The sequence below is a fragment of the Podarcis muralis genome, chromosome 1, assembly GCF_964188315.1.
Source record: "Podarcis muralis chromosome 1, rPodMur119.hap1.1, whole genome shotgun sequence".
Lineage (NCBI taxonomy): Eukaryota > Metazoa > Chordata > Lepidosauria > Squamata > Lacertidae > Podarcis > Podarcis muralis.
In genome coordinates this window covers 85,727,331-85,741,281 of record NC_135655.1, presented here as the reverse complement: position 1 = coordinate 85,741,281, position 13,951 = coordinate 85,727,331, and the positions used below count along the sequence as shown (strand labels likewise).

Sequence of the window (13,951 nt, the reverse complement as noted above, 5' to 3'; positions counted from 1 at the left end):
TCCTGCATTTGATTGTTGTTAGCCGCCCTGAGCCCGGCTTCGGCTAGGGAGGGCGGGATATAAATAAAATTTATTATTATTATTATTATTATTATTATTATTATTATTATTATTATTATTGCAGGAGGTTGGACTAGATGATCCTTGGCGTCCCTTCCAACTCTATAATTCTATGCTTCTATAATATGACATCTGCAAGCTGCTGGTAACTTCAATACAGCACCTTAGCATGAGTTTCTTTGCAGGAAAAGAATGCTGGAGACAAAATTGTGATTCTAATCATATAGATTTAATTTACAAACAAAAGGTAGAGCAAGGGCCGGCTGGCAGGCTGACCATGTTAGTGTCAACACATCCAATTCCCACTCACCCACCCCCTGGCAAAAACAGCAAAAGGACATCTTTGCAGCTCCTGAAGGCTACTTCTCGGAGACAGCTGCAGGAGATCAGTCCCTCTTTCCCCCCTGCCGAATTTAAAATGGAATCTCCCGCCACCCGCCTCCCCTTTGTGGCACACACTGTCCACAGCTGGACATGTATGATCCAACTTCCATTTCAAGCTGGGGTTGTTTTCCATTAATCGTTCGTCATGGGCTGCCAAGCCACTAAAACAGAAGAGCATGATGTTCTTATATAGCCCTATAATATAAAAGCTGTGCTTTACAAGAGATCAATGGCAAGCCAGAGAAGTTGGAAACTGATAAACAAGCCATACTGTCCCATTGCTGTACATTTAGGAATGCAGTTCAAATGAACGCGAACATTATCAGATCCATCATAGGTTGTGACATTTTTATTTATTTGGGTTTTTTGCAAGAAGAAAACTTGGGGAGGGGCCAGCTGCCTTAGGGCATGTAGGGCAACCTCAAATTCTAGTAGCTTCCTTGCCACCTGACTCACTGAGATTTTAAAATAGCCAGAATTAGGGGGAGAAGGGAGAGCCTAACCCTCAGCCTTCAAAGTTTTGAAAGGAGTATCAAGCTCTTGCCCAAGAAAATGTACATCCCAGCTCCTCTCCTTCCCCAAGGCTGGTGCTGACTCATTCCATCTGATGCATTTCCAAGACTGCAGAGGCACTAAACCTCCACGCGGTGGCATCCTCTCCCCATCAACATCTTGCAAGGAGGATTTTGGTACAATTTCAAGTTCCTTTAAGCAAACTGATCTCTTTGAGAAATGTACTACCAGGTATATGATAAATCAAAGTTGGCTGCTCCCTGAGATGGAGCACCCACCACAAAGGGACCCAGGTTTTGAGCCTTCCCAAGATTGTCAGGATCAGACTGCAAAAGAGCTGCTATATAACCTTTGAGAGATGCTTGGAAACCAGGAATCCACCAGAGTTAGCTTCTCATGTACCTTGCGAGGGGAAAAGCTGCACTTTCTAGAATTCTCCCTCTCATACATTTGTTGGTGTTTCTGGTGCCTGGGTGGTGATGGGAGAACTGAGGAAAGAAACTATTGTAGCTGAATGAAAGCCCTTATCAACTTTCCACAGAATGGAAGAGCCAAGTAGCATCTTTTGAGCCTGAGTTTCTTTTATATACTGTAAAATGGAAATGGGTAGTGAGCTGCCTTTATGGTTACAAGCCATTATTCTAACAAAGCCCTCCGCCCCCCAGACTGTGGAATGACTGGAAGGAAATTCTTCAGGCAAAGTACGGTATCTCCCTGTTGGCAAAACATTTCCATTTTGCTTCTCTTTCCCTCTCTCTCTCTCATATAAAGGTAAAGGTACAGGGACCCCTGACCATTAGGTCCAGTCGTGACCGACTCTGGGGTTGCGGCGCTCATCTCGCTTTATTGGCCGAGGGAGCCGGCGTACAGCTTCCGGGCCATGTGGCCAGCATGACTAAGCCACTTCTGGCAAACCAGAGCAGCCCACAGAAACGCAGTTTACCTTCCCGCCAGAGTGGTACCTATTTATCTACTTGCACTTTGAGGTGCTTTTGAACTGCTAGGTTGGCAGGAGCTGGGACCAAGCAACTGGAGCTCACCCCACCGCAGGGATTCAAACCACCGACCTTCTGATCGGCAAGACCTAGGCTCTGTGGTTTAACCCACAGCGCCACCTGCATCCCTTTCTCTCTCATATAGTTCTGCTAGAAAACTGCCATGCCTACTCTGAAGGGTCGCTGTGAAGATCAGTCTGAATCAAAGAGCTGATACTCACTTACCTAACAGAGCAGTTTCCTGAAAATCGGTACATTTTCATAAATCTTTGCTTGTGCCAGGGATCGGAAACCTGTGACCCCTCTAGATGTTGCTGGAGCTATACTACCCCATCAGCCCCAGCACAGGCAATGCTTAAGGCTGATGGGAGTTGTAGTTTAGCAAAATCTGAAGGGCCGCAAGTTTGCCACCTCTGGCCTACATACAATGGTACCTCAGGTTAAGTACTTAATTCGTTCCGGAGGTCCGTTCTTAACCTGACACTGTTCTTAACCTAGACTAGAGCACCACTTTAGCTAATGGGGCCTCCTGCTGCCGCCACGCTGCCAGAACACGATTTCTGTTCTCGCCCTGAAGCAAAGTTCTTAACCTGAGGTACTATTTCTGGGTTAGCGGAGTCTGTAACCTGAAATGTATGTAACCTGAGGTACCACTGTACAGTGAAATCCAGGTCAACAGTGGTTGTTGCATCCATAAAGACACCATTTTGCAAAATTCCTACGGAGAAGGGCTTCTTAGCTCAGTTGTCAGCAGCTTATATAAGAGGGAAGCATCTGGGAGAGAAAATGAGGAAACTTGGCAACTGTTTTGGCCTCTAGAGAGAGGCTTCTTGCCTCCAGAGAGTTCATTGATCTCTCCCCAGCAGGAACCAAGAATATAATAACTTTCATGTCCTCTCTCGCCCTGGAGGAAAGATGGGAGGGATCAATGTAGGTGGGAAATACAGAAGCAAGGATCAGGAAAGGCTGGCTGCAGCTCAGATGTAGGGCACTGGATTTGCATACAGAAAGTCTCAAGTTCATGGCAGTTATGTCTCCAGAGTCAAGGCACTATGCCTCTGAAAGCCAGTGGGTAGGAATCACAAGAAGTGAGAGTTTTGGGGTGTGTTCAGGATTGCTTTTGGGGTTCTCATACACATCTGGTTGGCCACTGTGAGAGCAGGACCCTGGACTAGTCAGGTATTTGGTCTGACCAAGGTGGTCTCTTCTTGAGCCCTGGCATCTCCAGATAAGGCTGGGAAGACCCATGCCTGCTGCCAGCCCATGTAGACAATACTAATGGACTGATGGTCTAACTCAGTATAAAGCAGCCAGTTTTGTAAGTTCCTGTAATCAAGACAAAAGACCGAGAAGCCTCAGAACTAGGAAACTCAGTCAGAGTGTAGCAACACAGGACTTTTAGACAATACCTTTTATGGTGTAAATGTTACTCAGAAGTAGCATTTTAAATATCTCTTGGACTGTACCAAGTCATCTTGCAGAAAAGGAAGGGGACACATCTGAATGCTTCACCGTGTTGCAAAAAAATCTAGCATATGTGAGGGAGTGTTGCTCAGTCTTCTCCCAGCTGTGAGAGCTTTTCAGAGACAGCAGCCCATCCAAGCATGCCATTTTGCCACCTGCCTTATGGAAATGTGTACAGTCGAGGAAGGGCAAGACCATCTCACATTGATTTACGCACATGTTAAATTTGTCCTGTCATAAAGCATCCAAGTGCCTTTCCTCAAATTAATGGAGTTCTTAAATCAGCTGCCATGGGAGACTGGCACATTTTCTGAAGTTTGAACTTCTGTTGTTAAGAAGAACAAGAAAAGGACACCCAAAGCTCCCCAACCCCTTTATGCTGTTTTGTGTAATGCTAACGTTTTCATTGCAATTCAGAATGCTGCTTGCATCAAAGATGTGTTACACATGCTGTAAGACTCTTATCAGCTGGTGTGCATGGAAACAGTGACATCCAACACACACACACACACACACACACACCCCTATGCCTTTTGGTGCAGTTTTATTTTTGGATCTTTAGCAGCAGAGCATTTCTCCTCCGTCCTTGATCTTTTAACAAATCTACCCTCTCTTGTGTACTGAAATGTCCCCGGCGTTTTGTGGATTACTTTTGGAAGGCTGGATACACTGCTGCAATGCCCATGCCTCGGAAACATGTTTTTAAAAAGGGAAGGAAGGAAGAGACTCTCTGGGGTGAAACTGACATACCTTTTTAGAAAGGTGTCTCCCTCCCCACACATTCTATATCCTGCACTGTGGAGAATAGAGAATGAAGTAGGACTTTTGGGGGAGGTTGTGCAATGAGGGGGGACACTGCGCACTTCTCAAGATAACGCAGGGTAAATAGGGGCATTGGCAAGTAAACCCATAGGGCTCCCTACCAGTTCCTACAAGCTTGGTTGTATCAATTCCCCTCCCCGCTCCAAAGCAGCATTTTAAAGGTTTGTTAGATGACATTTCTTTCAAGAAACCAAGCAAAAACCAATGTACAACTCAAGAAAAGCCCAAAATTTATTGGGAGATTCAAATCCAAACAAATATCACAGTGTGTGCTACATAAATCTTGGGCCCTATCCCTTATATCAGGTGTAGGGAACCTTTGGCCCTCCAGATGTTGCTAAACTACAACTCCCATCAGCCCCAGAAAGCATGGCCAATGGTGGGAGTTTTGATTCAGCATCATCTGGGGGGCAAAGGGTTCCCCGCACCTGCCTTTGATTATCACATTCAGAGCCACCAGACTGTCAGCATTTTGAGGGAATAGTTCAGCTGCATACCAAAACATTAGGCTTTATTTAGCATTTAAAGTGGTTAAATCAATCGTCGTCCTAGTGCAACAAGTCCACTTTTTGAAAAAGAAAAAGGACACCAGGCCTTTTGCTGGTTGGAAAGTGACAGGAAATGCACTGATGAACAAATAAATAAAGGGAAATACATGTAAACAAGCTGCAAGGAAATCGGGACGAATTCAGGACAAATGCTCATTGCCATATAACCTGCCCTCCACAATAAACAAATCAGAAGGAATGCTCATTAAAGACTTGCTGAGACTTGGCTGGATGAGCTGGGAGGCACAACCTACCTCAGCTGTGCCCATATGGGCACTTGGCACAGCACAAAGGTACATTGCATGGGGGTAGAGCGTCTGTGTGTTGCTATGTCCACAGAACCACCATCCCCTTTACCAGAAAAACTCTTAATATTGGGATGGGCTTGGAAAGTCTGCACTTGGGAGTTCAGCCAGACAGAACATTAGGGATGCTGCTGGTCCATCAACCACCTTGTTGCCCAGCAGCATCCCTGACCGAGCTGACAGCTACACACCCCTGGGCAAGCCAGACCCTCTCCTCTGCTTCATATCTCAGTGCATCTCCAGAGAGTTTGGTATGAGAATTATCAGTTCCCTGACATGGGCTTCCTATAGGAAGGCAAGATAACAGAGGCTCCTGGGTGTGACAAGAAGATTGTGTGACCAAAGCCACTTTCCCCACCCCAGAGAGCACAGATTACCAAGCAAAACTCATGGGCCTCATGCTGCCTCTTGTCGTGCAAAGAGTGAGGGTGAACTAGCTTATGCACCTGCCCTTGTTACAGCAGCAAGCTTAGAGGAATGAAGTGTAATCCAGGAGCATAAAATTTCTTTTCTCCACGTAAAAGACCCTGGCGAAGCCCATCATCAGCTTTTCCTTCTATTGTAGTCCTACACAAGCTAACTTGGGAGTAGGCCCCATTGAACTCAGTATGACTTGTTTCCGACTGGCCTGCACATTCTGCTCCACTGAATCCAGGGACATTAGCCTACACTGATATATACACAGAGAGAAGGCAGAGCTATCCTGTGGTTCTGGTTGTCCCAGCCCCTCTGCTAGGGACTTGGATAGGGTTGGGAACCTTTGGCCTGGGGGCCAAATGCAGCCCTTCCGGCCTCTCCATCTGTTCCTCAAGGCTCTTTGCAGGCCACCCACCTTCCAAAGGCCATACCCCTTACTGTCCCTGATCAGCAACCTCCTCCATTTCTTTGCATTTCTCCCCCTGGCTGGAATGTGCTTTTAAATGGTGGTGGTGCTTCTTTCTTGCAGGTGGGGGAGAAGAGAGAATGTAGAGAATTCTGGTTGTGCCTGGCTAGAATGGAGCCTACTGTACAAAAGGTGAAAGAGTCAGATCTAATGCTCTACGCACTTTTGCCTCTGCTCCCAGCCATAACAGGAAGGAAGGTGGCCCCCAGAAGGTTGCACCTTAAGGGAATGTGGCCCTTGGGCTGAAAAAGATTACCCATTTGCTGTAATAGAACAACTTGAGTAGGTCTTGAGAACCAATTTTCATTCAAATGAGGCTCTCAAGACACCATTCTTCCAAGATCTGTTGCTACGCCTGGTTTCCTGCAGGTAATGCCTTCTCCTGCCAATACTTTGCTTTCATGTTTCAATACAGAGCAATCCTTGGCATGTTTACTCAGATGGAAGTCCCTCTGTGTTCAATAGGCCTTACTCCTTTGTCACTGTGTTTAGGATTGCAGCCTAAAGGTGATGGCTCAATGACCCAGTCATCAGCTACTCACACTTTATCCTCCTTGCAGTGTTAAGACTGTGTAGGTGTTCACTTCACAGTGCAAAGAATATTTTTTTCAAAGTTATTACTGATCTTTGAGAGGCTCTGCAAAAGAAACACATTTTTCACCTACCTGAGGTTAAGCACACTGCGTGTGCAGCATTGTAAGCCTCCATTCTCAGCTTTGTTTTACTGACACCACAAAGCCTCAGCATTTGACAGAAGAACTGAAGGTGCAAAGTGAAACAGCAGTTCTCTTAAAATTTCACAGCAGTCACTTTTAAAAACACACCCACCCACTGTTTCATGTCTTTGCAAAATAGAGCCAAACATATGTAGTGTCCACAATAGAGAATACATTAAAATGTGAAGTGGACAAAAAAAGGATTCCAAAATAATCTATCGTGCTATTTTATTTCATCGCCAATGAATTAAAAAAAGAGAGATTACGCTCTTTTGAGCCTCTCATTAGAACAACCCTGCGCTATAAAACTCACAGACAGTAGAAACTCAGTTAACAGGAGCCAAACTCAACTATATACAGATAAATACCAACCATATGGCCACAGTGCTGAGCTTCAGTTAAAAACACCCTCACAGTCATTAATGTACAATCTCCCTTGAGAACATCTTGCATGTGGTGCCGGTGGAAGAAAGCCATGTATGCCATGGGGGACTGGCAAAATACTCTCAGAGGTAGGAGGTGGTGGCATGCCTCCCTGGCTTCGTTCTCCTGCTCCCGTGGGAAGCACAGCCATTGTTGGCCTGAACTCTATGCATTCCTGGTAACAGCTTGTGCTTTGAGAGGCAGCTTGGAGAAACACTAGGTGCACCACAAGCCTGGAAACCTGCCTTGCAAGTAAATGGAGCACAAATCCAAGCTTGGCCCAGCTGCAAGGACTATGTGCCCACCTGGCTCAAATGGAGAGAAAGTTTAAAACATTTTTATATTAACAGGAGTCAGAAGAGAAGGAACAATTTGAAGAGGCCAAATGGCAGGACACCTTCTCTCCTTGGATGTAGACGATTTTTAAAAAGTGCTCAGCTGCCCAATATTTTGGTTTTGGGGAGCAGGAATATTGGGGAGGCAAAAGTTCCTCCTGATGTGCTCGATAAGAGATGGAAGACCATTTCACATGTGTACACCTGCCTCTCCAGATGAGGGGACAAAGTGACAGGATTGTGCTTACAAGATGACCTAAGAGACCCCCCTGAGCTAGAAATAGGCTGGCACACTCAAAAACAAACACACACATTCTGAAAATAAAGATGCACAGTTTCAGCATCTCATCATCCCAGGCGCTGCCTTCTACTGCTCCATCACTTCTCCCTCCCACCCCCCACAGCAGGTGTTTTGAAAACAGCAGGGGATATGGAGCCACCCAAGCACACCTGGATCCACCACCAAACACCTTTGCAGGTGAAAGGCTGCAAGTCCCACTCGCCATGCCTCATGGATAAACAGCAGCACCAGCAAAACCTTCTGGGGGACGGGGAGCTCAAGAAACGAGCCTGAACCCCTCCGTTTTTTTGCCATTTCACTTCGCACTGTGTGAGAGATCAGCATCCAAGTAGATCCCTCCTCATCAGCATAGTAGAGCCCGTTATGTGATCAGGCTCCTCCTTGCAGAGAGGCCCTGCCTGGCCCCTGCCTGTGGGTACACCCTGCATGTGGCTCCAGCCTGACACCACCCAAGATTGCTAGTTTGCTTTGAAGACGTCCTTCCGCAGCCGCACTTCCTTCAGCACCCGGGCCCGGAAGCTGTCCCAGTCCTCGTCCCTTTGGCGCTTCATCCCCACGGCTTCTTGCACCTCCGGGCAGTGCGTCCGCAGGAAGGGATTGTACTGCTTCTCCTCGCCGATGGTAGAAGGGCACTTTAGGGGAGAGAACGAGACAGGCACACACTGTGAGCATGGACAATGGGCAGCACAAAGCAGTAACTCCTCCTAGCTGCTTTCACGTTTGCTGCTTTCCTTTGAATGAAGGGGAGGGGAGGCCAGGACTTTGGCATGTTGGGCAAATTGGACCACCTCAACCTGGCCCTTTTTGCTCTTTCAAATTTGACCTTAAACGCTTTTGATCTTGGCCTGTGAGTTGCTTTTTGCAGGATGTGAAAGCAGTACAGACAACATAAAGCTCCCCGTCACGCCATGCCAGCTTTGGCCTTGGTGATGTTTTGCATAGATCCCAACCAAACTATTGCAATGGAGCCTCAGTTCTCAAACGTCTCCATTGACAAACGATTCGGAACTGAACGCCGAAAACCCGGAAACCTGGAAGTAGAACGGCTTGCACTGCATGTTTTTCCATTTTTCCAATGGATTTTGCCAACCGCCCATTGATCCTCGGTTTTCGAATGTTTAGAAAGTCGAATGGTCTTCTGGAACAGATTACGCCCGAAAACAGAGGTTCCACTATACCAGCATTGCTACTCAAAAATGTAATTTAATTCAGTGTTAGGTTATGGCATTGCAAGGCCACCACTGCTCTCTGCACAGATGGCTCACATTTATTATTATCATTTATTAAATTTATTAGTCACCTTTTTTTGTCATGGCAACTCAAAATGACTTACCAAAAGAACAGACGTACCTTAAAACCACAGAACATTCCGCCGACTCTAAAAGGCCATAGATAGTTAAAAGCCAAAGGCCTGGTCAAAAAGGAATGTTTTTGCCTGGCGGCCAAAGATATGCAATGGTGGCACCAGGTTAGCCTCCCTGGGAAGAGCATTCAAAAAATGGGGCGCCACCACCGAAAAGGCCTGTTCTCACAATCTGGGTAGGTGGAACAATGGAAGGAGTAGACAAGTAGATGAAGGTGAGGTTCAGATAACTGCAGAGAGAGATACTATACAAAGGCTGGTGAAACTAGGCCAAGCTCTGCAACAGAAATGAACCCAGAAGGGATTTAAAAGTTAGGTAAGCAACGATGATGAAAATGGGCAGCAATTACAGGCTTAGCAACATCACAATGAAAGAGAGACTGAGGTGGGGGGGGGGGGCAGGGGACAGTGAGGCCCAGCAAAACTGTGGATGGAGTTTCCACACACATGCTTGCCTGTGTACTTGCACACTTGTTTGGGTGCGGTTAATTCCCCCAGGTCTAATGCATTGGCGATACCTGAAAAGCAACCTATTTATATCTTACAGAAAGGAAGGCAAAGCGAATAGCAAGCAACTGAGGCAGCGAGACCACAGCATGCAAGAATTTGCCAAGAGACCCACAACCTCCCAGACAAGCAGATCCCAGCTAAGAAAGTACCACCTGCCACATTCCCCAGGCGGGTTCTGCACCAGACAACCACCCCACTCCAGACGTCCAGAAGGGAGGAACCAAAATCAGAAACCAGATGCCTGCAGTTAAGAAGACAGAGGCAGGAAACTCCCTGGACAGGTGTTACCCAGCTGCACAAGAGAGCCAGGAAGCTGCTCTTGGATGAATGCCATGGCATCTGCAGTGGATGGAGGCGGCTGGACAAAGAGGGCCTTGGAGAAGTGGGCATGTGCCCGATGCACAGGAACTGAAGGGGAATGGAGGGAAACAAAGAAACACACACACACACACACACACACACACACACACACACACACACCACAGGCAGGTTGAGTCTCTTATCTATAAGAACACTCCAAGATCCATCAATTCCACCCCGCACCCCGGCCACATCTCTCCAATTCTCTCTTGATTCTACAGGGACCACAGCTGATCTGAAAGAACCAGCTCATGCATGCATGCACCCACCCCTCTCACCGTGCTTCTCTTCTCAACCCGCTGTTGATTCACCCACTGTAGCTTCTGCTCCAGGACGGGATTCTCCAGCTCCAGAAGGCGTGCAAACATTAAGCACTCTGCAGCATACTCGTGCCCTATTAAAAAAAGAAAAGGAGCAGGCCGTCAACAGGGGCTGCGCTGATGCAGGGCTTCATCCTGCTGAGTTTCACTCCCAGTGACCCTCTAGTGCCTTCCCAACCAGCCATTGCCCTACTTCAGGACCAGCGTAGAAGGAGATGGGCATCGTTTCTGCCCCTGCAGCTCTTCCAGCTCCTACCTGGCCAAAGCAGTGTGTCTTCAGCAAGATCAGCTGCCATGTCCAGCGATGCCAGCATTGTTTCTGGCGTCCCTTCAAATATCCGACCTGGACGGTTAAGGAACAAGGAGTTAATTTCTACAGGGAAGAAGCACAAAAATAAAGTTCTTCCTCACAGCCGGACGGAAACATAGGGAGAGTTGCTTTATACCAAAACAGACCACTGATCTGTCTAGCTCAACATTGTCTCCACTGACTGATGGCAGCTTTCCATGATTTCAGACAGGGATTGAACTTGGGAGTTTGCAAGCAAAGCAGATGTTCTACTGCTGAGCTACAACCCTTCCTCTGACACCTTTTCCCCCCCTTGAGTGTCTCCTCTCTCACAGACACTGCACACCTCCCAGAAACGAGGACCAAATCCCCTCTCTCCTCTTCCCACCAACTATCTTGGAGCTTGTTGTAGATGTCTCCACACAAATTAAGCACTGGGAGCACAAGTGCAGCTGCTGCCTACTAGTGCCTAGGGGAAGCTTCCATGTGTTCCAGGAAGCAATGGCTGTCCTATATCCCCCTTCCCCACGGACTTACCACAGCCAGAGAGGAAAAGGAGGTCTCCCGAGAAGAGAGAGGCTGGCCCTTCGAAAGGTTTGCCATCCAGCACGTACACCATATGCCCCACAGTGTGTCCCGGCGTGAAGAGGGCCTTGAAGTTCAGACGTCCTATCACAATGGTCTCTTTATCTGAGAGGGGACTGGAATGCAACAGTTGGGTTTGTGATCATGAGGAGGAAGGAAAACCATATTGCCAGCCTGGAAGACCTTAGCATGGCCCATAGGCCAACCTAGATGTTGGCCCCCACCAAGGGCGCAGAAATCATACCTCCGTGGCTAGGAGGCTACCCGCCTGTCTGCATGCTCCTCCACTGCTCTGGGCGGCTGGGCCACAAGCGTTGGAGGGGGCGCCGATATAGCCCCTTACCAATGGTGCAAAAGAGCCTAGGTATGCCTCTGCACAGAGGAGACTTGGACCCCACTTCTTGACTGGCCAAATGCTTCCTATCGAAAATGTCATAGCAACTTGCCATAGAGCGAGGGTGGCGGGGACGTTTGCCCTGTCAAGGGCCACGATAATCTATCAGATGCCACACCCCTTTTTCCCTCTCTTTCTCTCTCTCTTTTTTCTCCCCTCTGCCCAATGGGCTGTTTAAAGGTAAAGGTAAAGGGACCCCTGACGACTCTGGAGTTGTGGCGCTCATCTCGCTTTACTGGCTGAGGCAGCCGGCGTACAGATTCCAGGTCATGTGGCCAGCATGACTAAGCCACTTCTGGCAAAGCCAGAGCAGCGCATGGAAACGCCATTTACCTTCCCACTGGAGCGGTACCTATTTATCTACTTGCACTTTGACATGCTTTCAAACTGCTAGGTGGGCAGGAGCAAGGACTGAGCAATGGGAGCTCACCCCGTTGTGGGGATTCGAACCGCCAACCTTCTGATCGGCTTCCATTGCTCCATCCATTTAGTGATCCCACCCCGTATTTCCACTCCCCCTCACTCTCTATCTGGGACCTTCCAGCCTTCATGAAACTGGGCTGAGGGGCCACAGATTGCCCATCCCTGCTTTGGAGGAGGAGTCAAGAACACTAGCAAATTCTGCAGATGCCTGCTGCTCCCCAGGAACCTTTTTAGCAGATATTAGAAAACTTCGGATTATTCTTTACAGCCTCCCTACAGATCCCCAGCTAATGGGAGGATTTGCCTTTACATTCCAGGCTCAGCAGGGGAACATTTTATCCAACACTTATCCACAGGGGAGGAGAAATAAAAAGGTCACTTACTCTGTCAATTCTGGGATGTCGTCATAGCTGCTGCCATAGACTCGGCAAGAGCTGTGCCGCCGCCTCAGCGCTGCATTGCCTCCACTGTGATCCCTATGAGAGAAAACACGCTTGTTATAAAGCCACAGTGTAAAAAAAAAAAGTTCATCTACCTACCAGTGCTCATTTCACCTACCGGATTTCAGTGCCCAGAACCAGAGATGTGTTCCCAAACAAGGCATGATGGGGGCAATTCCCTCCCGGCAGGGTCACAGAGAATGAAGAGTCCCAAATATTATATTCTTTCCCTGCCCCCCTCCGCAAATGTCTGAATGGATGGCACCCAAAGATGGCTGCAGAGCATTTGCTCAGCACACCTGTATTTTGAGGCCTTCTAGGGCCCATCGAGGGAAAGGGAAGGAGGGAGCCCCCTTACCAATGCTTGTGAGTGCACAGGATGGCCTCCAGCGTCACCCCTTCTTTCTCGATGACCGACTGCAGAGAGAGAGAGAAAGGTTTATAGGAGAGGCTCATGTCCTGCATCCCAAGAAAAGGCAGGAAAGAAAGCTAGCCTGAAACAGAGGAACATCCTCCTGCTCTGTATAAGAGAAACAGGTTCTGAATGGCAAAGGCAGGAACCAGAGTCACACAGCACAGCCAGAGGGACTGAGAAAGGCAAGGCAGCTGATCCCTATTTCAGGGCTTAGATAAGTCTAGCAGAAGGCCATTCCGATAAGATATGTGACTCAACAGGGCAGGAGAGAGCAGTCTGGAAAGCGACAAACGCACAATAGCATCACAAGCAAATGTGAAGAGCAAAGAGGCTTGGAAATACCAACAATGAAATTTCCAAACTGATTCTTTAAAAAAAAACTACGCATGTAAATGTTTTTAAAAAACAATTATATGCATAAAGTGCTGTCTTCAAGAACTAATGTATGTACAGGTATTAAGTCTTGTATGCAGACATCCACATGGCATCAAAACAGACTTCGAAAATCATTTACATTAAAAATTAAGCTCACATCCACAGGGTATACTTCAATATAAAGCAGTAATATAATTTCTCCATAGCAGCTGCTGTGACTAGCACAGAAAGGGGATTACTGTCCTATTATGTTGTTAATAAACAATATAAACTGATCTTCAGTTAGTTTTTTAACTGTTTTGTAAATGTTTTTATTACATTTTGTACATCACTTTGGAACATATGTGGAAAACAATTATTAAACCACACGTCTCCCCGTGGCCTGAACATTCATTCTCTCTCTCTCTCTCTCTATCTCACACACACAGGGGGGGGGGGGGAGAGAAGCAACACATGAAGTGACAACACAAACTGATTAACAATAAGTCTCATGCCAGCATACAAGAAAGCATCCAGGCCAAGCTGCACTGAGGGATCTGCAATTGATCTCTTGGCAGGGGCACTGGGCAAAAGGGATGCTGCACTGTTTTTGTGATCAAAATCCCCACCTGCATTTCTACGCAAGAAAGCGGGTTGGTGGTGCACGCACATGTGTTTTATCACAAAAACTGAAACCTCCAAGCCTGCATTAATCCGGGGGGGGGGGGGTAGAAGAGAGACTGGAACTG

At 47.5% G+C, this 13,951-nt stretch overlaps 1 protein-coding gene across 2 annotated transcripts in view; it reads right to left on the bottom strand.

Annotated features, from left to right (window-relative positions):
* Positions 1-4,445: 4,445 nt before the first annotated feature.
* Positions 4,446-13,951, bottom strand: part of LOC114603319 (putative thioesterase PNKD) — a 32,688-nt gene continuing 23,182 nt past the window's right edge. Inside the window, exons 4-9 of one of the 2 annotated variants that reach the window (XM_077934294.1) lie at positions 12,792-12,850; positions 12,377-12,469; positions 11,129-11,292; positions 10,559-10,675; positions 10,261-10,376; positions 4,446-8,381 (exon numbers count right to left, since the gene is read on the bottom strand). In XM_077934294.1, coding sequence (XP_077790420.1) covers positions 8,208-8,381; positions 10,261-10,376; positions 10,559-10,675; positions 11,129-11,292; positions 12,377-12,469; positions 12,792-12,850 — 723 coding nt within the window. In that variant the 3' untranslated portion in view covers positions 4,446-8,207. The remainder of the gene's footprint in view (positions 8,382-10,260; positions 10,377-10,558; positions 10,676-11,128; positions 11,293-12,376; positions 12,470-12,791; positions 12,851-13,951) is intronic. The other variant, XM_028742208.2, reaches the window with a different exon arrangement.